Raw genomic sequence first — 22,092 nt, forward strand, 5'->3', positions numbered from 1 at the left:
CAGAAGATGCTCCTTTTTCCTTATACCTGACCACTTTGCAGGTCATACAAGCCATATTAAATCATCTTGACTACTGCCATGGTCAAGCACTGCAGATAAAGAGCTACACAAGCTTAGTGCAGAACAGAGCAGCTCATCTTGCACTTAAGAGTTCAAGAGGAGAAGTGTAGACTAAATGCACACTGATCTGAGCCTAGCTGAAAGCAGTCTTCTAATTATATTTGGAAACATATGCATTTTAAAACAACTCTACGGCCTGTACTTTAAAAAAAAAAAAAACGTTTTCCAGAACAGACAACCACAACATAAGACATTTTAGGAGGGATCAGGTTACAATTCCTCAAACTAGAAACAAATGCAATGAAAGAAACTGTTATTTATAGAGCCATTTCTCACTGGAATAGTTTCTCAAATTGTATAACTCAAGAAACAAGTAAAGAAAGTTTTTAAAAGCAACTAAAGAGTTTATTCTGGGTAGAGGCCTATATAATTTGGTGAAACAGGTAATTGTTCTTATACTGTTTTAACTGGGGTGGGTGGGAGGCAAGGTTGGTGATGTAAGTGTATTTGCTGTAGGCATGTATGTGAAACAATAAACAACTTTGTGGTTGACATCGCTGTCTTTAAGCCTTAAGTTTAAACATTTGCCTTTTTTTCTGATCCACACTACAATGTAAAATGTACACAACTGTAAAATCAGTAGTGCAACTGAGGAAGAGAAAGGTCACAACAAATAAAGTTTCAGATCTCCCTCCTGTAACATTTTGTCAAAGACAAAATAACAGCAGTGACTTCTTCCATACACCCATAGCTTTGGTTAACATCGCAGTCATGTATTTCAAAATTCCTCTTTCACTCTTTTAACCAGAGATGCATCCTGTAATAAAGTTAAGAGCTTCTGAGCACTATCAGACAAAAAGAATATGAAAGCTGAACAGAGGAAATGCCAAAAACATACTGTGCTAAATTTTGCCCCAGCAACACAAGCATTCTTATCATGCAAAGAAAGCCTGATTAAAAATCCAAAGTAAATGCTCTGACCTATTTTCTCTTCCAACATACTGTCTCTGAACACAACAACCTACGTGACTTACTGACCCCTGTTCATCTGTTTTACCAGTCTGCCATGGGGTATTTCATACCCTTCACCACAAGGCCTCCATGCCAGCACCTCAGGGTGTCTGTGTGTCTCTGAGCACATGAGTGCAACATGGTCTGCTTTCCCATAATTCACCCTGAAGTCCTAAATGATTCTGTGTGTGATTCTGCAGAGGATCCCATGGAGCTGTGGCAAACCCAAAAGTCTCTAAGCCAGACGAGCCGAGGGAGGACACTGAGGGAGAAAAAAATTCACAGTCAACAGAGAGAATAGAACAGTCTATTAATCATGCAACCACATCAGAGTTGGTCCTGCATACATTTCGTATCTGTGGCAGAGTGACATGACGCTGTAGCTTCTATGTGACTGCTGCAACCAGGCTTGCTCTGGAACTTTATTTTGGATAACAGCTATATTAATGGTCGCCATTTCAAGTCCCCATATGGACCAGCATGAAGTGTGGACCGGCGACTGGAGAGGTGCCAGCTTGCCTGCTGGGCACTGCCGAGGTGCCCCTGAGCAAGGTACTGAACCTCCAACTGTTCGGGGTGCCTGTCCAAGGGCAGCCCCCTCAATCTGATACCTCTCCATTGAATGCATGTATAGGTCCTGTTTGTGCATGTGTGTGTATTTCTTGTGTGTATATGACAACAGAATGGAAAAATGCAAATTTGCCCTCTGTGATTAATAAAGTACAGTACAGGCCAAAAGTTTGGACACACCTTCTCATTCAATGCGTTTTCTTTATTTTCATGACTATTTACATTGTAGATTCTCACTGAAGGCATCAAAACTATGAATGAACACATGTGGAGTTATGTACTTAACAAAAAAAGGTGAAATAACTGAAAACATGTTTTATATTCTAGTTTCTTCAAAATAGCCACCCTTTGCTCTGATTACTGCTTTGCACACTCTTGGCATTCTCTCCATGAGCTTCAAGAGGTAGTCACCTGAAATGGTTTTCCAACAGTCTTGAAGGAGTTCCCAGAGGTGTTTAGCACTTGTTGGCCCCTTTGCCTTCACTCTGCGGTCCAGCTCACCCCAAACCATCTCAATTGGGTTCAGGTCCGGTGACTGTGGAGGCCAGGTCATCTGCCGCAGCACTCCATCACTCTCCTTCTTGGTCAAATAGCCCTTACACAGCCTGGAGGTGTGTTTGGGGTCATTGTCCTGTTGAAAATTAAATGATCGTCCAACTAAACGCAAACCGGATGGGATGGCATGTTGCTGCAGGATGCTGTGGTAGCCATGCTGGTTCAGTGTGCCTTCAATTTTGAATAAATCCCCAACAGTGTCACCAGCAAAACACCCCCACACCATCACACCTCCTCCTCCATGCTTCACAGTGGGAACCAGGCATGTGGAATCCATCCGTTCACCTTTTCTGCATCTCACAAAGACACGGCGGTTAGAACCAAAGATCTCAAATTTGGACTCATCAGACCAAAGCACAGATTTCCACTGGTCTAATGTCCATTCCTTGTGTTTCTTGGCCCAAACAAATCTCTTCTGCTTGTTGCCTCTCCTTAGCAGTGGTTTCCTAGCAGCTATTTGACCATGAAGGCCTGATTCGCGCAGTCTCCTCTTAACAGTTGTTCTAGAGATGGGTCTGCTGCTAGAACTCTGTGTGGCATTCATCTGGTCTCTGATCTGAGCTGCTGTTAACTTGCGATTTCTGAGGCTGGTGACTCGGATGAACTTATCCTCAGAAGCAGAGGTGACTCTTGGTCTTCCTTTCCTGGGTCGGTCCTCATGTGTGCCAGTTTCGTTGTAGCGCTTCATGGTTTTTGTGACTCCACTTGGGGACACATTTAAAGTTTTTGCAATTTTCCGGACTGACTGACCTTCATTTCTTAAAGTAATGATGGCCACTCGTTTTTCTTTAGTTAGCTGATTGGTTCTTGCCATAATATGAATTTTAACAGTTGTCCAATAGGGCTGTCGGCTGTGTATTAACCTGACTTCTGCACAACACAACTGATGGTCCCAACCCCATTGATAAAGCAAGAAATTCCACTAATTAACCCTGATAAGGCACACCTGTGAAGTGGAAACCATTTCAGGTGACTACCTCTTGAAGCTCATGGAGAGAATGCCAAGAGTGTGCAAAGCAGTAATCAGAGCAAAGGGTGGCTATTTTGAAGAAACTAGAATATAAAACATGTTTTCAGTTATTTCACCTTTTTTTGTTAAGTACATAACTCCACATGTGTTCATTCATAGTTTTGATGCCTTCAGTGAGAATCTACAATGTAAATAGTCATGAAAATAAAGAAAACGCATTGAATGAGAAGGTGTGTCCAAACTTTTGGCCTGTACTGTATATCGTCTTCTCCTAACTATGAGGCATATTCTTATGTCAGTGCATTATAAGCACTGGGATCTGTTACTTAAGTAAAAGTAATAAAACACATATTTTGACTCAAATGCAGGATTGGGCACAAACAGACAAAGAGAGCAGACAAGATCAATTAAGTGATTTATTGCCAAAGTGAAGGTATATAAGGATGTATATAGACTTACAGGCAGGCAGAAGGTCAGGTGGACAGGTACAGGCTCAAGGTGACAGGATTACAGGTTGCAGGGATCAGAGGCTTGAAAGCAAATGGGCCAGTTAAATGGGCTGTTAAGGGTGGTAAAGTAAGGTCAGGCAACTGTAGAGCAGGCAGCTTAGTGGGAACAGGTGAGTAGGTGGGTGGGGCAGTCTGGAGAAAGGGAAAGGAGGGAAAATGCCAGGGCATCTGGTGACCTGATAGAAAATGGGAGAATGCGGAGGAGGGACAGAGAGGCGCACTAAAAAATTCAAGTCCTGCATTCAAAATCTTACTCAGGTAAAAGATCATCAGGCAAATGTAGGCTACTTAAAAGTATCAAAAGTAAAAGCAAGTTTTATGCAGCTGAATGGCTGCTGTCAACGTTATATTATCATATATTACGTTATTATTGCACATGTATTATGAGAAAAGAAGCATTTTGTTGTAGCTGGTCAAATTTGAGCTCCTTCTAAGTACTTTATATGCTGTTGGGTGTATTGAAATAGATTATATTTCATAAATTGATCATATATTCTGGATGTAAAACATTAAAGGAACTTTTATATCAACTACTCACCTTGTGTTACACTGAATTTGTGAGTTTTTCTCACATGCATCCACAGTGAACAGAGAATCCAAAAAGGGCAAACACTCTATCAATTTAAGTAAACGGAGAACACATTTAATAACAGTAAAACTATATCAAAACATCCCTTTACAAACTCTCACACAACTCCTGCAGTATAATTATGGTCAAAGAATAAATAAACGTTCGTCTAAAGGCTATTTGTAGGCACAAAAATGATATGACTGAAAAGCTATGAATACTGTGCCACTGTTATGCCTACTCTCCTACTCTCCTCTGTCTTTACATGCTGAGCTTAGTAATTGTTCGAAACTGACATTAACGGGCGAAATAAGCAAATTACCATATTTTTTAGACGATCAAATTTCATTGAGGTTATTGTCCTGCATAGTTAGCGAACCTCAGTGGGTTTTTTCGTTTGTTAAATAGCAAAGCCTGACGCCAACTCATATTCAAAAGTTACATTTAACATTGTGATTAAGTTTTTAGTCTATCTTTTAGCTAATTGATTAGAAATACTACGCCTTGGTCTTTTTCCTGTAAACGTGCGTCCAATTCACCTCACGGGCCACCCGTTTCCATGGTTACAACGAAAGTGTAGCCACGTGCGTATATTAACTGACGTAGACAGTATTGTGAATTGCTATCCTGTTGGCAGTGACCTACTGCTCTTACCTGCGCCGTGTTTGAGAGGTAAGTCAAACGTTATAGTGTCCGTGTCTATGAATGTAGCAGACATGGTTTCAGCCTGAACATTTGTATTAAAAATGAAGACGTACAGTATATTGAGTTAGACTGTGCTGAGGGGGAATAATAACCTGAGAGCGTTACCAAGACAGCGACGACGCACCGGACGCGGAGACAGCAAAGAGACAGAGACACAGAGGGAGTGAGAGAGACCTGTGTAATCCTTACTGGTGAAATATTTCACTCTGACGTTATGAAATTAGGCCCAGAGAGGCTGCGCACGCACACATGTAGCTTTGCTGACTTTTGGTGGAGTTAAATCATCCGCAGACTCGCTGCTGACTCGTCGATGAAGACCCTCTTAGATTCTGGACAGGTGAGTGTGTGTCTCATGCTGGTTGTGGCACTGTAGTTTAAGGTCTGCATGATCCCTGCATGTTACAGTTAGTTAAGTGCTGAGTTTGTGTCTTTTGACAGGTGACATCTACAAACTGCCCAATGGAGAAATATGAAAAGTTGGCCAAAATTGGCGAGGGTTCCTATGGCGTGGTGTTCAAGTGCAGACACAGAGACACTGGCCAGATAGTAGCCATCAAGAAGTTTGTGGAATCTGAAGATGACCCTGTCATTAAGAAGATTGCATTGCGAGAAATACGTATGCTGAAGGTGAGAAGAGATTACCGTAGTATCACTCTATAGTATCAAGTTTGGGTACATCTAACACCACAGGCAGAGTAGACACGTGCACGCACCCAGGTGCACATGCACTCATTAAGGTATATGATCTTTTGTTACTTTGTTGGGAATCTGTCATGCACAGGCAGCCTATACACAGTTAGTTTAAGTTAGTTGAAAATACTTTACAAACATTTACATGTTTAGAAACAAAGTGTGAACATGTTGGGGGTAAAATAAAGCCATAAACACAATGTTAGGATGCAGCAGAAGATAACAGGGTTTTAAGTCTGCTCTTAAAGGCAGAGTTGGGGCACAGCTGAGATGCTCTGTAGGTTTAATTAAACATTTTTGCTGCACAGTGCTGACACAGTGTCCATGTTCTCTGTTGGTCCTGCAGCAGCTGAAACACGTGAATCTGGTCAATCTTCTAGAGGTCTTCAGGAGGAAAAGACGGCTCCACTTGGTGTTTGAGTTCTGCGAGCAGACAGTCCTCAATGAGCTGGACAAACACCCCCGAGGGTAGGTCAGGGGAAACACAGTAAGGCCATGTCTCTGAGTTGTTCTGAATTAGACCAGTGAGTTATGGAAGATACCGAAGTTAAAGATACTCAGTCACTTTAAGCATTAGAAGTGTATTTGTTATCTTTTTTTGTTGGCACCTCTCTTAGAATCCATGACCAAAGTGCAGTGGTAAAAGGTACTTTTAATCAAGTACTGTACTTGAGCACAATATTGAGGCACTTGTACTTTGAGTACTTCCCTTTTATGCCACTTTATACTTCACTACATCTTAGACAGAGAAATTGTATTTTTTACTCCACTGCCTTTATTTGACAGTTACAGGTACTAGTCTTTTTGCAGGTTAAGATTTTACATACAAAACCTAAAGTCAGTTTATAAAGTATGATGCCTTTTTTTTAAAGTGTCACCACCCACATGTGTATAAATGAGTTGAAATTACCTGTTAGTCAACCAGCTACGTTAAAATTCTGCCCACATGCTAACACTGACAGGGGCTTGTCTGTTACTTAATTGTTAAAGTACAACATGAATGTGGAACTTTTAGTTGTATTTGAGTAGCCTATTTTTACAATGTAGTATTGTTATGCTTACTTAAAAGAATACTTCACCTGTAAAATGACTATTTAAATATTAATTATTCACCAGTGTTATGGTGAATTCATGGAGAAAACTTTTTCACGCATCTCTCCACAGTGAACAGATAATCCAAAAAAACATTCGTTAAGTACTAGGGGTCTGCATTTAATAACAGTAAAACATATCAAAACATCTGTCAATTCAATCTCTTACACAACTTGTGCAGTGTAATACAGGCCTCACTTAGACAGTTGTATGCTCAATACTTCCAAAACACTTGCATTTCACTAAAACATTACATTATAAAAACACATCCACCTCCGAGTAGTGCACCCTGAGCGTGCCTGAACACACATGCATGACACTGTTTGTACTTATGTGCTTTAAATCTTCAGGTTTTACCAAAACTACATGTGTTTGGGAAGTAGTGAACATTCAACTGGATACCTGAGACTCGGATTATACTGCACAAGTTGTGTAAGAATATATTAACGGATGTTTTGATATAGTTTTGCTGTTGTTAAATGTCTTCCTCACTTCAATTGATGAAGAGTGTTCCTCTGTTTTGGATTATCTGTTCACTGTGGATGCAGGAAAAACAAAGCTTTCTTCATGAAAGTATTCCTTTCAGTAAAGCATCTAAATATTTCTGCCATCACTGCAAAAGTGTGCCTCTCTTTTGAAAGAGATATCTGAATAACTGCTTACAAGAGAAGGGCAGCAGAAAGGAACAGGGTGAATTACAAAGAGGGAGTCAAGACTGTTGCCAAAAGATTTCAAAGACATAGTGTTGGCAGCGGAGTGAGGGAGGAAGGGCCGAGTCTAAAACAAAATATTACTTCAGTATTTAGGGGAAAGGGTTCTCCTTTTGGCTTTGTGCTTTTAGGACTCCTCATGCAACCTAATGTCACAAGATAAGGTGTACATTTGTCATGTGAGGTCACACAGCGAGCACACGCCACAGTGACTAGTTGCTGTCTGACCATTTTTCCTTTTCCCACAAGGCTGTGCAGCAGAAACTCTAGCTGCTCCTGAAAACAAAGGTGCTGTTGCTGTTAGACACAGGCCTAAGGTTACCCGGGTGACAGTAGGGCTGTGTAAAGCACCACTTCTTTTTTTTTTTTTTAAATAATAAACAAGGAAAACATGAGGAGTCAATAGGCTTTGTTTTGTTCCTCTTACATCAATCGATATTCCTTTGTCTCTGTAGGGTACCCGAGGCTCAGCTGAAAAGTATAGTGTGGCAGACGCTGCAGGCTGTCAACTTTTGCCACAAGCACAATGTCAGTATGTTTTTAATCTGGTATTTCATTTAGAGCTTTTCCTGTTATTTCCATGAATTATTTTTTTAGTTTCTCCCACATTGTTAATTTCTTCTCCTTTTTTTTTTTTTGTAATAAAGAATAGTATTTGGGTTTTTCTGGTCCTTAGAGCAATACTCGGCCACATATTCCATATGTACAGTACATTGAATTTACTGGTCTCAGTAATAATTTCCTCCTTGCTGTACTGGCCATTCAGTGATCCATTTCATGTGTGACAACACTATAAAAGATGCAGGACAAATCCCCAGCCTCATATACTGTAAACTCCTGAATTAAAGGGACAGTTCACCCCCTAATTCAAAAACACGTATTTTTCTTCTCACTTGTTTTGCTGTTTATGAGTCTAGATTGTTTTGGTGTGATTTCCTGAGTGCATAGAGTTGCACAGAGATGTCTGCCTTCTCTCTAATATGACAGAAATAGACGGCACTCGGCTTGTGGTGCTCAAAGTGCCAAAAAAAAAAACCCTTTGAAAAGTCCAACAGCAATAATGACACGGTTTCTCAAGGTAATCCACAGACCCAAAACAATCTAGACAGATACATAGCACTGCAGGTAAGAGAAAAAAATATGTATTTTTGCTTTGTGGGTGAACTGTCCCTTTAAGAATAAATGTTTTACAGAATGAAAACTGTGAATTTTGTTCCTATATTTTACAGTGTATTGAAAAAGGACAAATGACTACAGCAACAAATGACAAGTACATACAGAATCTGATTGTTTTAAGATAGACTTGAAAAAAATCTGAAAATATCCTTAACATGTTTTTTTCCCACTGTTAACCTGTTGACTATTTTACTTTTACCAGACATGTTATTTATTGTTTTGTTGCTTCACTATTCTGCTTAACTTTATCTCTACATTTTAATTTAATGACATAGCTGTATCATTTCATTACATATGCTATATTTTATTATTAATCATTATATAAGGTAAATACAGAGCCTCTAAAGTCCCAAAAGGTGATATTTTTTATTTTGTTCACACAAAATAAAAAAATGAAAAAAGTATAATATGTTAAAGTAGGTAATTCGCTGACTGTGGCTGCTCATAACATCTTCCTGTCACAATTGTAAACAGAATATGGCAAAACTATCTTATATTTCACTAGCTCAGTTTTCAGTGCAAAATATTTGTCTGGAAAACTTGTTAGAATTGACTGAGGTTGTCCAGCAGGCACCTGTAGGCAGCTGTTTAGATAATGAGCAGGGTTGACTGAGAAATTTGATCTTTCTCAAACTACAAAACTCATGAACAACTGCTCTAACTTCTCTAACTAAAACTGAGCATAATTCCAATCCATAATGAGCAGACTCTGACTTTTCTTAGGCTGCAGTTCCCCCAGTAAGACTTACTGAAGTCTCAGTATTCAGTATCCAGTTTCAATATTAAAATGTGTATAGGTTTCTGAACTCATGCTATTGTTTCTCCACATCCATTCCTCATCTGTCATCCTAATATAATCTTCTCTTTCTGTCACTATGACACCATGTATCGAGTTGCCATATCCCTGATGCTGAGTGTTTATGTTGCAGTGCATACACCGTGATGTGAAGCCAGAAAACATCCTCCTCACCAAAACCGGAGTCATCAAGCTCTGCGACTTCGGTTTTGCCCGCATTCTGAGTAGGTCATCAAGAGAGCGAGTGCATTTATGTGCGTTTAGTGTTAATCTACCTCTAATGACTTATTCAACATGGAACCTGAATCAGCTGCTGCTGATGGCCTCCTCACTTTCAATGTTCCAATGAATGCATTGCACAGGAGGACTGTTCAGTCAGTTAGTGCTCCTGTGTGTAGTGTGTCTCTGTTTACCCTGCCTGCTTTAGGTTTCGGTGTTAGGTTACCATACATTAACATGTAGTCATTCAGCAGGCCTTGTAATCCCTTCTTCTACAATGTACGTGTTATTTAGTGTTCATTATTCAGCATCTAAGTGTACGTGTGTCCGTACACGTTATCGCCATCTGCCTGTGTGTCTGTACACTCAGCTGGACCAGAGGATGACTACACAGACTACGTAGCGACCCGCTGGTACCGCGCTCCTGAGCTGCTGGTCGGGGATACTCAGTACGGGCCTCCTGTGGATGTGTGGGCTCTGGGATGCGTCTTCGCTGAGCTGCTTCATGGGAATCCGCTCTGGCCTGGGAAGTCTGACGTTGACCAGCTCTACCTCATCCGAAAAACTCTCGGTACACTGATAAGGGGCCATATGCTTAACAGAACTAAACAACCTATGGATGCACTTCCACAAACTCACTTGCATAATTATCAATTATGAAACTGTCTTACTATGGACTTTGCTTTTGTGGGTTTCTTCAACTTGTATAGAAAGCAGGCCTTGTCCTTTTTTTAAAGGAGATAATGCCAAAACCTGACACCCATGGGTGTTTGAAATTTAAACATGTTTGTTTTTGTAGTTAGACATTTTATTTACCAGAATGTCCACCCCTCCACACACACACTGGTTCACATTTTGGTTCTGTATGGAGATTCTGATTGTCTCATTTCTGACCTCAGGTGACCTGATCCCTCGTCACCAGCAGATCTTCCGCTCCAATGTTTTCTTCAGTGGAGTCAGTATTCCTGAACCTGACACGACGGTATGACTCCTGTTACCACTAAGAACGCATGTCTTTATGGAGAGGCAATGAAGTGTGGTTGACGTTAACGTTCCTTTTTATTTGTACTCTTAGGAGCCTTTGGAAAAGCGCTTCCATGGCGTGTCTCTGCATGCCCTCCAGGTTATGAAGGTATTTTATGTTTATATGTGATGAAGCCTGACAGACAGACCTGCATGTGCAATATTATTGGTCGATACATCTGTATTAGTGTACTGTATAATGTTGGCTGATAGGTAACAAGAAATTGCAGTGCAGAAAAGCTAAAGATACTAGGCTATATATTTGAGGTCATTTACAAACAGCGTTGTCATTACATACTGTAGTTTGTCCACCAGACAGCACTGAGAAGCTCAAAGCAAAGCCACTGTTTTGAAATGACAAAGATTTATGTTCACTTTGTGTGAGCAGTCATGCCTGGTGATGGACCCCTCTCTCCGGCTGTCCTGTGAGGAGCTGCTGGAGTTGCCTTACTTCCAGGAAGAAGGAGGAGCCAACTGGGGCCGTGAGGGTGAGCGACCCGGAAGACGACATGACAAAGGCTCCCGACGCCGACAGCCAGGGGTGAGTATGACACACTGGTGGCGAGATATCCGCCCATAACCCCAAACTGTACACCCTGCGACAGCCACACGTCCTTACGTTGGTCATTTTACGTACACTTATTTGCATGGTCACTGGGGATAAAGCAGAGAGCCAGACCTGCTCACTTACACTTCACTAAGGCCTAACAGACGCTTTTTATAACGACGTTGTAAAATGAAAACCATCACCGTACACATGAGCGCTGTAGCACCATTTTAGAGCTTACTTCTGTCCATACTAACACACCAGAAAACACATATCACATGACCATTCACGTACACTGGGCATGCGCTTGCTGGTGTAAACAGGAAGCAAATTGTCTACTCTGTGCTTGGTTTCTTAGTTACAGAAAATACTACAGAGATGGTGAAAAGTAAGACCAAAGATTCCTTGGTTTGGATAGAAGATAAAGTGGAACTGTTACTGAAAGTCACATGAGTATAAAGTGGTCAAGTCAGCAGAAAATGGCAAATATGGCATTATGTGAGAGTGGCACTGGTCGAACATTATTAATCATCAGAGGAGGCCAAGGCAATAGGAAAGGAGTAACATTACCCACACAAGAAGGATAAATTCACACAAGATAGACCTAGCTATGTTTTCAATTGACATGTCATGAGTGATAAGACCTAATTGAGAGACAAAACGTCTCAGCGAATGCAGCTGAGTGACCATTACCTGTCGAGGCAATAATGTGGACAGTGCCTGATGTGATGCACTTGGAAAGCTAGCTTGCTAGCTAATGTTTGCTAAAGCATGCTAATAAATACTGCAGGATGTTACTGGTGCACTTTCCATTTTCTTACAATCCAGAGATCCAAATTTGCTTTGCCACTAAAAGTGAATTTTTTATTCGCACTTTTGCTCATAATGAGTGGGAGTATGGAATGGAAGCCAATGTTAATTTTGCTCACGTGTGACTGTACCCTAAAAGGCAACCCCAGAGTTTTCATACTAACATGGGGTCAACAGCGTTTTTTTTAAGGTTTTCATTTTCGGTGTTCCCAACTCCGGAGTAGTGTGTATGCTAGGCGTAAATGTAGAAATTGTATGCATATTCATATGAAAACATATTAATGTGGATGTAGCTTAGGAAGCACACTCCACCCAAAATGTTTTCAGGATACAAGATTTTCCTCTGTATGCTTGAATAAGCTACTATTTTGTTCTGCATTTATTCGCTTCATACGTTCAAAACACAGCTAACATTTGTAAGACACACAAGTGCTGCTTTTTAACAAGCTACATGTACAGTAAACCATTGCCATGCATATTAACTTTTTTTAAATTATCTACTTTTAGCAGTCACCTAAAGTAAACTACGGTTCCTCTTACTACATTCACAGCTAGACATCTTCATACTATCTCAAACTTTTTTCTCTTTCTCTTTCCTCTCTCTAGGCTCAGTACCTGCCTCAGCTACCAAACAGCAACATCTCACCAGCACCGGATGTTAAGAAACAGGTCAAGCATAAATATCACCTGCCCAACATTTAACAAAGCAACAAGTTTTTGGCTGAGCAGAGAGAGATGGACAAGTGCGATACTTTGTGCAATCATTTGAGTACAGTACAGTTTGAGGACACATATTTTTTTGTGTGACAGTGAAGAAGTGTATTTTAATTGTATGATCACTTTCACTTGTCATTTTTGTTGATTTTATCCCTTCATATTCTTTACACGATAGGGCATTTACAGTTGCAGGTTAGGGAACACACTGACAGTACTATTATGAAAGAACAGAGCACGCATCAGGTCTGAAGATATGGGTACTTCACTTTAACATTACACATGAAATTATTAAATAGGTCTTTAAAGTCACCAGTGTGCCATCATTACTTGGACAAAAGTACTACAGGTTCCATGTTATCTGATCCCTGTGCGGGTTCATACCACACATTCAAAATATGAAATACATGTAAGGATTATTGCATTTAATAAGATAGTCAAAAAACACAATTTAAATGTTTTATTTCTGGATAGATTTTTATTGAAAAAATATAGAATGAATAAATGCATTGTTTAGCTGAAGGTAAAGTAGACATGTTGTAAATGTTGTATTACAAAACCAAAAAAAAAGAGATGAGTATATAATAGAATAGCACATATAATGCTGTAGAGTCTGTGTGTAACTTCCTGGGTCTTATCAAAGTTCAATAAAGCCTGCCATAACAGCTGACCGTAAGTAATATGATGAGCTCTTAACATATTGCAGGCTCAGTCTTAAACAACGATCCCTAAAGTCTGACATGGATGTTTACACTCTGTTGCTTAGACACAAGACAGTGATACACTGGGACACTCATCAACCCACTGACAGTCAGACACACTGCTCTGACTGATCACCTGACCTTGAACTCATCAAATTACAGATGTATCTCCATGCTAAACATCACTGTGCTACAGCCTGTAAACCAGCAGGTCTCACAGGGATAGTTTGGGTCTTTTTAAGTGGGGTTGTATGAGGTGCCTGTCCATAGTCACTGTATTACATACAGTAGAAGCATGTGATACGCTCCAAGTTTAAGCAGCAGGAGCGTCGACATGGAGGCTAAGAAATGTGCTACTCTGGACAGGGGCAGCAGCAAAGCATGTTAAAGGCACCTAAAATAATCCCACATGAAAAAATTTACACCATTTTAAGTGTAGGCTATATTGAGAGTAGTTTCACAGCTTTACCTTTCTGTCAAACAGCTTCTTTAGATAGGGAAGCCCTTAATGTCTTCTGTTAGCCATCTATGCTCTAATCAAAGCCACCAGACTCTGCTGACAAAACACTAATTTTGGCTCGCTGAACATGGTAGCTACTTGTATGCTGCTGCCTCAGTTAGTTAGTGTTATTGTATGACTTTGGTGAATCCAAACACACAAACAAACTAACTGATCAAGGCAGCAGTAGACTGGCAGCTCCAGTGTTTAGTGACGTGAGATCACTGATTTCTTAATGGAGTCTGGCTTTGAAGAGAGCAATATAATGGCTTTAGCTCACTGTCGAAAATCTACAGTTGGTCACAAGATGACTGATTGAACTTGGGCAAAACATTCAAGTATTTCGTTTTATCATTAAATCTGTTCATATACAGTTCTTTTTATATGATCATCATGTCATTAATGTAGTTTTCTCTTAACCCCTTAAAAACCCAGAGAGTAAAAGATATAGTCAAGTGAGGAAGCAAAACATAACAATAAGGGACTTTATCTGCTCTTTGAGATCATTTTAGAATATTATTGGTACAGAAGATAAATTGTGTGATCACTTTGTATTTCTGGATCATAAAAAAAACTCGGGAAAAATAACGGGGAAATAAAATCAAAGCAAGACAGCCTTTTTATAATCTTTGGTATAACATTTTTAACATTTGGTCAAACCTTTAATCCTTGATCGTACCCAAAAACAAATGCTGTAAATCATTACCATCGGGGCGTGGCAATGATCTTGTACCTGCGAGGCACATTGGCGAAGCTGCTGTACTCTGGGCTGAGATCCACACTGTCAGGTCCTCCAGGACAGGACAAGGTGAAACGCTGCAGAAGTGACACTATGAAGAGGAAAATCTCCATGCGAGCAAGGGACTCACCGACACAAGATCTCTTTCCTGAGAGACAACCACATACAAACCAGCGAGAGTGAGAATATAAACGTGCGTTAAATGGAAAATCATTGTGGGGACTGGCTTTATAATTGGCATCTTAAAAAGAAAATAACAGCTGAAAAAAAAAGGATGACAAAAAATAAAATCTGCTTAGCAAGCTGTACTAATGTTCAGCCACATTTGTACATGTACTTATTAATTCACCTGCAGAGAAAGGCAGGAATGCAGGATTTTTCTTGAAGTTGCCATTCTGGTCCAGAAAGTGCTGTGGGTTGAAGGACCATGGGGTCTCCCACTGTTTTTCGTCTTTCAGCACAGAGTGCAACAAGGGAATAATTAATGTATCCTGTTGAGACAAGACATAGTATCAGTTTTAAATGATCTGGTAATATTTAACATCAATAACACTTAATGTGATGAAACCAGAATACCTTCGGAATAGTGTAACCCCTGAAAGTGATGTCCTGGAGTGCATAGTGAGGAACGTTCATGGGAACAATATCTATTAGACGCTGAATTTCATGGAGGACTGCATCTGTGAAGGGTAGGGACTTCCTGTCCTCCATATAAGGACAACGCTCCTGTCCAATCACTCTGTCGATCTCCTGCTGCATATTCTCTTAAGAATGAGGAAAACACAGCTATTTAACTAGTGCTGAAACAATTAGTGGATTAATTAAAGCTGGGGTAGGCAGTCCTATTTTGGTGTCATTGGGCAAAAATCCCACAACAAACTTTGATCATAATGTAGTTTAAGTGAGCTGAGAGAAAACTAGACTTCTGCACCTCCTCTTGGCTTGTTCTCAGGCTTTAGAAAATGATTGTGGCTTCAAGTTCAAGTTTATGTAGCTAATGTTAGCCAAAGCCTCGAATCACAGTGTGTTCCGCACCTCACTCCCCACCACGACAGACCACCTCACTGGGAGAAGAGCTAGCAGTAATATAATTCATCTTCTGAATTCCTAGAATTTAATGTACAATAAATATAACAGTGGGGCAACCACAACCACTGACAAGGTACACGGTAAAGAGCTGTAGTGTCCTGAGTCTTAAAAAAATATATCTGTGAACCTACAACAAACTTGTCAAATAGCCATGTGTTTAAAAGACATCTAATGGCTGTAGAGGTCATTGGTGTACAGGGTTTCTTAGACCTACCCTGTATTTTGGGGTATTTGATCAGCACACTCAGTCCAAATCTGATAGTTGAGCTGGTGGTTTCAGTTCCTGCCAGGTACAGGTTCAACACTGTTGACGCCAAGTTGTCATGGTGGAACTCAGTTGTGGGAATATGCTTCTCCTAAAGAAATGAAACAGACATTTTACTGATATGACAACACAATCGACCTGCAGGATAACAAGTCAAAGTGCACTGGAAGGAGTGCATCTGTGCACCTAGTGGTCTGTGGGTGTATGTGAATTTGCATCAGTGAATAAGCAAGTATAGTGAGTAAGCATGCTCAACATGTCCACAGTAAATATAAGAAACATGATTTTCAGCTCAGAGGCTTATTCTGGTTAATAAACTGAGTTCTGTCATACCTGACTGAGTCTCATGAGGAAGCAGTCAATGTAATCTCTGGTTGAGCTGGGGTCCAGCGTGTCCTGGTGTTCCTGGATCTTCTTCAAAATAAAATCTCTCAGCTTCTCAATTTTGGCAAACATCACGTGCTGTCGACCTGGCAGCCATTCCATCAAGCGAGGGAAGATATTATACAGCTGTGATGAGGAGTGGAAAGGACTTGTGAATAATAACCAGTTGTTAGGTGAGTTAAAGGACCTGCGACCTTTGGTATTTGAGGTGCTGCTCAAAAAGGAATGCACCATCCGTCTCTACATATAAACCGCAGATCATTCTTCACAGGACAGACGACAGAGCCGGGGTGTCAGTGGCTTAGTGGAAGAGCAGGCGCCCCATGTACAAGGCTGTTGCCGCAGCGGCCCAGGTTCGACTCCAGCCTGTGGCAGCAAAGGCTGCATGTCACTCCCTCTCTCTCTCCCCCTTTCACGCTTGTCTGTCCTATCAATTAAAGGCCAAAATGCCCCAAAAAATATCTTTAAAAAAAAAAAAAAAGGACAGACGACAGAGCCTTGATAGCTACACTCATACTTGGCACAGTGTGGAAATAAACCTAACCATCAGTACAAACACACTTTAAAAGACGTCATATGTCAACAGTATTCTTGTCAACTGGGAATCGATATAATCTATACAGATAAACTGTATCTGTGTACACACTTTACATTTTGGATTTTGTTGCCTTGACTTGCTAAATGCCTGTATTGGTTCGCTGTGCTAATTTTGTGGGAGGATGCTGTGGGAATGAGAGACCACCTGTTTCAAAAATTAAGATTTCCCTCTAAAATAAGTGCTGCTTGGTGGATCAAGTACACTCCACGAGTCCACAAGTTTCTCCTCCTTTTCCACAGTACAAGAGAGCTGTGACTTGTTCATGTTCTTACCTCCCCTCCATGTTCACTATCTCCCCTGCTGGCTGCTTCCCATTTGGTGCTGGAGAGCAGCAGCTATTGTTTGTGGACAATGCTTGCTTCATTGAACTTCAACATTTGCCCATGACAAGACAAAAATCTTAAGTCAAGTCAACTCACTTTAACTTATATAGCACATTTAAAAACAACAGGAGCTGAAACAAAGCGCCTTCCAGTCGAAGGAGATGAATAAGAATCTGCCTGAACGCAGGAGCTTATGATATTAAACATGTCTGATTTTGTCGGAACATCAAGATGAGATAAAGACTGACTTAAGACAGCTCAGACTGAGTTTTATGACCACTTTACCACCATCTGAGGAAAAATGCTTCAAGTCATTTGGTGTAAGGTCGGTATTAAGGGTCCTGCTGCGCAGTGATCTTCCTAACCATCTTACCTGACCCCAGGGACTGCTGCCAAATTTCAGTATGTCTGCGATTATCTGCAGAAGGGAGAGGAAGTGGTCGTCGTCATAGCTGAAGCGTTGACCAAACACCAAGCAGCAGATCACGTTGGACACGGTGCAGCTCAGGAAGAAGGTGGGATCAAAAGGTGTGGCTGGGGATAAAGGAAAGAACGCTGTCAAGAAGGCCAACACGACTTGGATTATTCTATCCCGCTCCAAGGTTTTTGTCTGCTCAGTCTTCAAAGTTGAGCACCAATGCACAAGGGTCACCCTTTTCCATACAATCCTGATATATCTGATGAGAAATATGCAAACATACATGGCAGGCACATACATACCTTTGGTATTATTTACGCGTGCCACCAGATGTTTGCTCTCCTCTTGGATCCACTCTTCCATCCCCTTGCGCCCCATGCCAAAGTCTCTCAGCGTTGTCAGGGTGAAACGTCTCAACTGCCGCCACCGCTCTCCATTACTGATTGCCAAACCTTGGTAGTTAAGAGAACCTCATAATCAATCTGGTCTCCACATACAAAAGAAACAATAAAATTACAGCTTCTGAGGCGCAATTAGAGCGAGAGTTAAATAACAAACAGTAAGACTGAGACCTGACTGTAAAAAAATAGAATAAAAACAAATGGACACATTTTTTTCCAAAATGTGCAGAAAACAATCCTCAAATAATTTCACAGGATCATTTGGGAAGATGACACTAATAAAGCCACTGTCTGCATTATTATACAGATTATAACATCACTGTTTGATATGGTTAGAGGTGCAAGAGAACACAGACTTAAAACTTTCAGCCAGAAAAGAACAGTGACACAATAATTTGCAGCCTGGTATTAAAGGTACTGTTCACCGTAAAATCACAAATACATGTTTTTCCTCTTACCTGTGGGGCTGTTTATCAGTCTGCATTGTTCTGGTATGAGTTGCCAAGTGTTGGAGATTTCATCTATAGAGATGTCAGCTTGCGGTGCTCAAAACGCCAGAAAAAATACATTTGGAAAACCTCAACAGCAATGTCTCTTTCCTAGCCAGTGTCAGTCTGAAGCTCCCAGAACCTTCAGTCTGACATGGCTTCCATTGAAGGCGATTTACAAGGGGGAGGGAATTTGATTTTTCCCTAACCAATCAGTAGAGATCAACGACTCACCCAGAATCTGACGTCATTAGTATCCATGCCTCGGGGGTGCCGAAAAAACAAGCAAGCATTGCCCGTCGTGCATGCCCAGCTGCATCGCCGTTAAATCCAGTTTATCAGCTTCCTTAATTTGGTCCTCCATTAACGCGAGTAGTGGCGAAATACCTCGATAGCATCGTTAATGTGGTCTGTAGGATCTGTAGCGGTCGCCATTGTTGCTATCCTCACCAGTTACCCACCGGCGTACAGCTTGACATCAGCGTGGCGCTGATTGGCTAATCGCTAGACCCGCCCCCACCCCCGGCGTTCATTGGTCCGCCCATCGTTTGGACGAGATAAATCGCAAATTCATTGCAGTATGCCAGACCAGAGATGCAAGCCTACTCAGTTGAGTGGGCGGGGTCTATGGTCTGGAACCAGGCTATCTCTTTCCAGAAATCATGGTTACTCAAGATAATCCACAGACCTTGTTGTGAACAGTTTCATGTAGGAACTACTTTCTTTATACCAAACTACACCTGCCAACCGTATCACTGTGTGGAAGGAAGCTCAAGATGTAAACATCAATGGCGTCCTCCTTGGCTGAGCTGTAACGTTAGCTTGTTCAGTGGTAAGATGCACGCTCCCTTCTGCGCAGTGATGAAGTTTGGTGGGTGTATTTTTGTAGAAAGAAAATAGTTCCTAAATGAAACTGCTCACAACAAGGTCTGAGTATTCTGGTCATGATTTCTGGAAAGCGACATTGCTGTGGAGTTTTTCAAGTATATCTTTTTTTATGCTCAGATCACCACAAGCTGAGCGCCATCAAGTTCTAGTATATTAGAGAGAAGGCTGACAAAATCTCCAACACTCGGCAACTCACACCAAAACAATCTAGATTGATAAGTAGCATTACAGTCAAGAGGAAAATGTGTATTTTTGATTTTGGGTTGAACTGTCTCTTTAAGGGCACAGTACATTATGTTGATCTGTCACACATATCATCACAAAATTCCCATCTTACCATAGCCCCTGGTAGCTCTCATCAAGAAAGGAATAGGTCCTCTGCCAATGAAGTCATCTGCCTGGTCCACCAGTGCCTCCTTCACAGCATCATACCCTACCAGCACTACGATACGCTGACGGCCCATGTACATAGTCATCACAGGGCCATAGCTTTCGCTGAGCTTGGGGTTAAACAGAGCAAACATGCTTTTGATTCTTGTACCTGCAAGGAGCAAATCAATATACACTGTGCACTGCAGAGAAGAAAACAGATACCCTAACAAAACATAATAATACACAGGTATGATTATTCAGCTATATACACAAGTACACAAACATATATAACTGAGACTTGGTTAGAAAAAATATAAATAAGCAAAAGCAGACTTAAAGCACGGAATATCTCTATTTCTGCTAACAAGTAAGGTTGGCTTTACACATATAACACAACTGACAACAAAGCTAAATTCCTTATGTAATTTAAAGATCCAGCATAGAGGATTTAGGGGGATATAATGGCAGAAATGGAGTACGTGTGTTTTCTTTTGTGTATAATCACCTAGAGATAAGACCTGAAGTGTTTTTGTCATCTTCGAATGAACTGTTTGTATCTACATAGGGTGCAGGTCCTTATAAATGGAGTCTGCCATGATGCACCGCCTTGTTTCTACAGTAGCCCAGAACAGACAAAGCAAACACTGGCTCAAGATAGTTAGATAGATAAACTGATTCATGCAGTGGTTTTTACTAGTTTTAATCACCAGGGCCGTTTGTTTCAGAGAGGAAGAGACCTCTGCAGACGATCTGACTCCTGGTAAAAAACAAAACAAAAAACAAACTCCCAAATAACTCGATCTCAAGTTATCAGGGAAAAAAGTAAACACATATTAGCAGGTGCTGGGCAGCCTTGGAGAAAAAGCTGATTTTAGTGAAATTGCTTTATTCACTGGTTTTACTGGTTTTAACCACCTGCTTCATTTGTTTGGGAGAGGAAGATACCTCTGCAGATAATTTGGCCTCTGGTAAAAACCTCCTTAACAAACACTTAAGGAATCCTAAGTGGGAGCTCACGTTTTGCAACTGCAACCCACATCGTTAGATGCCACTTGGTTAGGGCTGTCTTTGCAGTTCAAATTACAAAAGAGTGAAGGGATGTGGGTGTTTCTGATCAGCCACTGTAGGGATATCAATGTCTAGAGTCAAGAAAAATTCTCAATGCATTGGATTCAAGTAACATAAGTCGGCGATAAGCTGCGGCTAGGTGATTTCAACATACTGACCCAGGGAAACATTCACTGAACATTTCAGCTTTAGGGAAAAAAACATTGCTGCGAATAATAAACCCTTTAAAAGATCTTTTAAAGAATATTGAGCTGGGGAACAGAGGACCTTTCTCACCTGTCGCATAGTTTTGAAAGGAGCCCTTTTGTCCAGCTGTAGCAGGTTCCCTATGATAGGCAGTGCGGACGGTCCCGGAGGTAAACAGACGTGTTTACGGCTCCTCAGGCTGAACAGCCACAGCAAAGCGACAATAAGCCCCGCTAAAATCAGCGTGACAAACAACTCCATAATGCTCGACGAAAGAGAAAACAAGTTTAGTCCCTGAAGTACTATAAAAATTTAAATCTTTAGTGAGATCAACTGATTGCACAATTCCACACAGCTGTCACTACTGCTGTGTGACGTGACGGGCGCTCATGGCTGCAGACTGGAGCCTCTCGTCTCATGGCTCTCGTCTCATGACCTCTCGTGTCATGACTTGGGCGTGTACAACAGCAAGTCTACAGGGTCAAAAATGCAAATTCGCGATTTCTTGACACTCTTGCCACCAATAAATCAAACCGAGAGGAGAAGAAGAAGAAGAAGATGGCAGCGGCGTTACAGGTAAATACCCAAAGAGACCAGTTTTTTTTACTATCCATTTAAAAAAATAAAACGGTTAAACTCTTAACTTTACAATTTTAACCATCCGGATAGTTTGTAACGTTGCATTTGAAACGTAAGATGATACTACGTGTCCCTTGGGTTAACACATAACACTTGCGGAGATCTAAGGGGAGAGGAGGTAGCAACAAAACTCCACCTAATGGAGGCTTACGGCACCCCCGATTCAAACGGCCAAAAACACAAATGAGCACACACACGTGAACGCAGTGCACAGAGAGGCAGTTAGAGCTACAGGCTACAATGAGGCTAAAAACAGAGTTCAAATGACGTTTTTCCAAACAACTTTTTATGTCGGGGCTTCAGGACACT

The 22,092-nt window shown here is 41.1% G+C and overlaps 2 protein-coding genes across 2 annotated transcripts; one reads left to right on the forward strand and one right to left on the reverse strand.

Annotated features, from left to right (window-relative positions):
• Window positions 1-3,385: 3,385 nt before the first annotated feature.
• Window positions 3,386-13,190, forward strand: LOC117259935 (cyclin-dependent kinase-like 1). The gene is made up of 10 exons (XM_033631741.2): window positions 3,386-5,285; window positions 5,387-5,575; window positions 5,985-6,106; window positions 7,896-7,968; window positions 9,546-9,636; window positions 10,002-10,202; window positions 10,531-10,613; window positions 10,707-10,763; window positions 11,043-11,195; window positions 12,618-13,190. Exons 1-10 carry the CDS (start codon window positions 5,259-5,261, stop codon window positions 12,711-12,713), a joined length of 1,092 nt encoding a protein of 363 aa, XP_033487632.1. The 5' UTR covers window positions 3,386-5,258; the 3' UTR covers window positions 12,714-13,190.
• LOC117259932 (cytochrome P450 2F3-like) lies at window positions 13,184-21,566 on the reverse strand. The gene is made up of 9 exons (XM_033631739.2): window positions 21,235-21,566; window positions 19,856-20,018; window positions 18,044-18,193; window positions 17,697-17,857; window positions 16,352-16,528; window positions 15,968-16,109; window positions 15,241-15,428; window positions 15,014-15,155; window positions 13,184-14,812 (listed from the first exon to the last, which is right to left on the reverse strand). The coding sequence occupies exons 1-9, from the start codon at window positions 21,403-21,405 to the stop codon at window positions 14,628-14,630; spliced, it is 1,479 nt and encodes a 492-aa protein (XP_033487630.2). The 5' UTR covers window positions 21,406-21,566; the 3' UTR covers window positions 13,184-14,627.
• Window positions 21,567-22,092: the final 526 nt, after the last annotated feature.

This window comes from Epinephelus lanceolatus, chromosome 4 (assembly GCF_041903045.1).
Source record: "Epinephelus lanceolatus isolate andai-2023 chromosome 4, ASM4190304v1, whole genome shotgun sequence".
In the NCBI taxonomy this organism is placed as follows: Eukaryota; Metazoa; Chordata; class Actinopteri; order Perciformes; family Serranidae; genus Epinephelus; species Epinephelus lanceolatus.

Excerpts from the sequence above, each read along its gene's own strand:
- LOC117259935 (XM_033631741.2), top strand. The coding sequence starts at position 5,259 with ATGAAGACCCTCTTAGATTCTGGACAG. Across the intron at positions 5,576-5,984 it reads GAGAAATACGTATGCTGAAG|CAGCTGAAACACGTGAATCT; the intron begins GTGAGAAGAGAT and ends TTGGTCCTGCAG. Across the intron at positions 9,637-10,001 it reads CGGTTTTGCCCGCATTCTGA|CTGGACCAGAGGATGACTAC; the intron begins GTAGGTCATCAA and ends CTGTACACTCAG.
- LOC117259932 (XM_033631739.2), bottom strand. The coding sequence starts at position 21,405 with ATGGAGTTGTTTGTCACGCTGATTTTAGCGGGGCTTATTGTCGCTTTG. Across the intron at positions 18,194-19,855 it reads GAGAGCTACCAGGGGCTATG|GTTTGGCAATCAGTAATGGA; the intron begins GTAAGATGGGAA and ends TTAACTACCAAG. Across the intron at positions 16,110-16,351 it reads TCCTCATGAGACTCAGTCAG|GAGAAGCATATTCCCACAAC; the intron begins GTATGACAGAAC and ends TCATTTCTTTAG.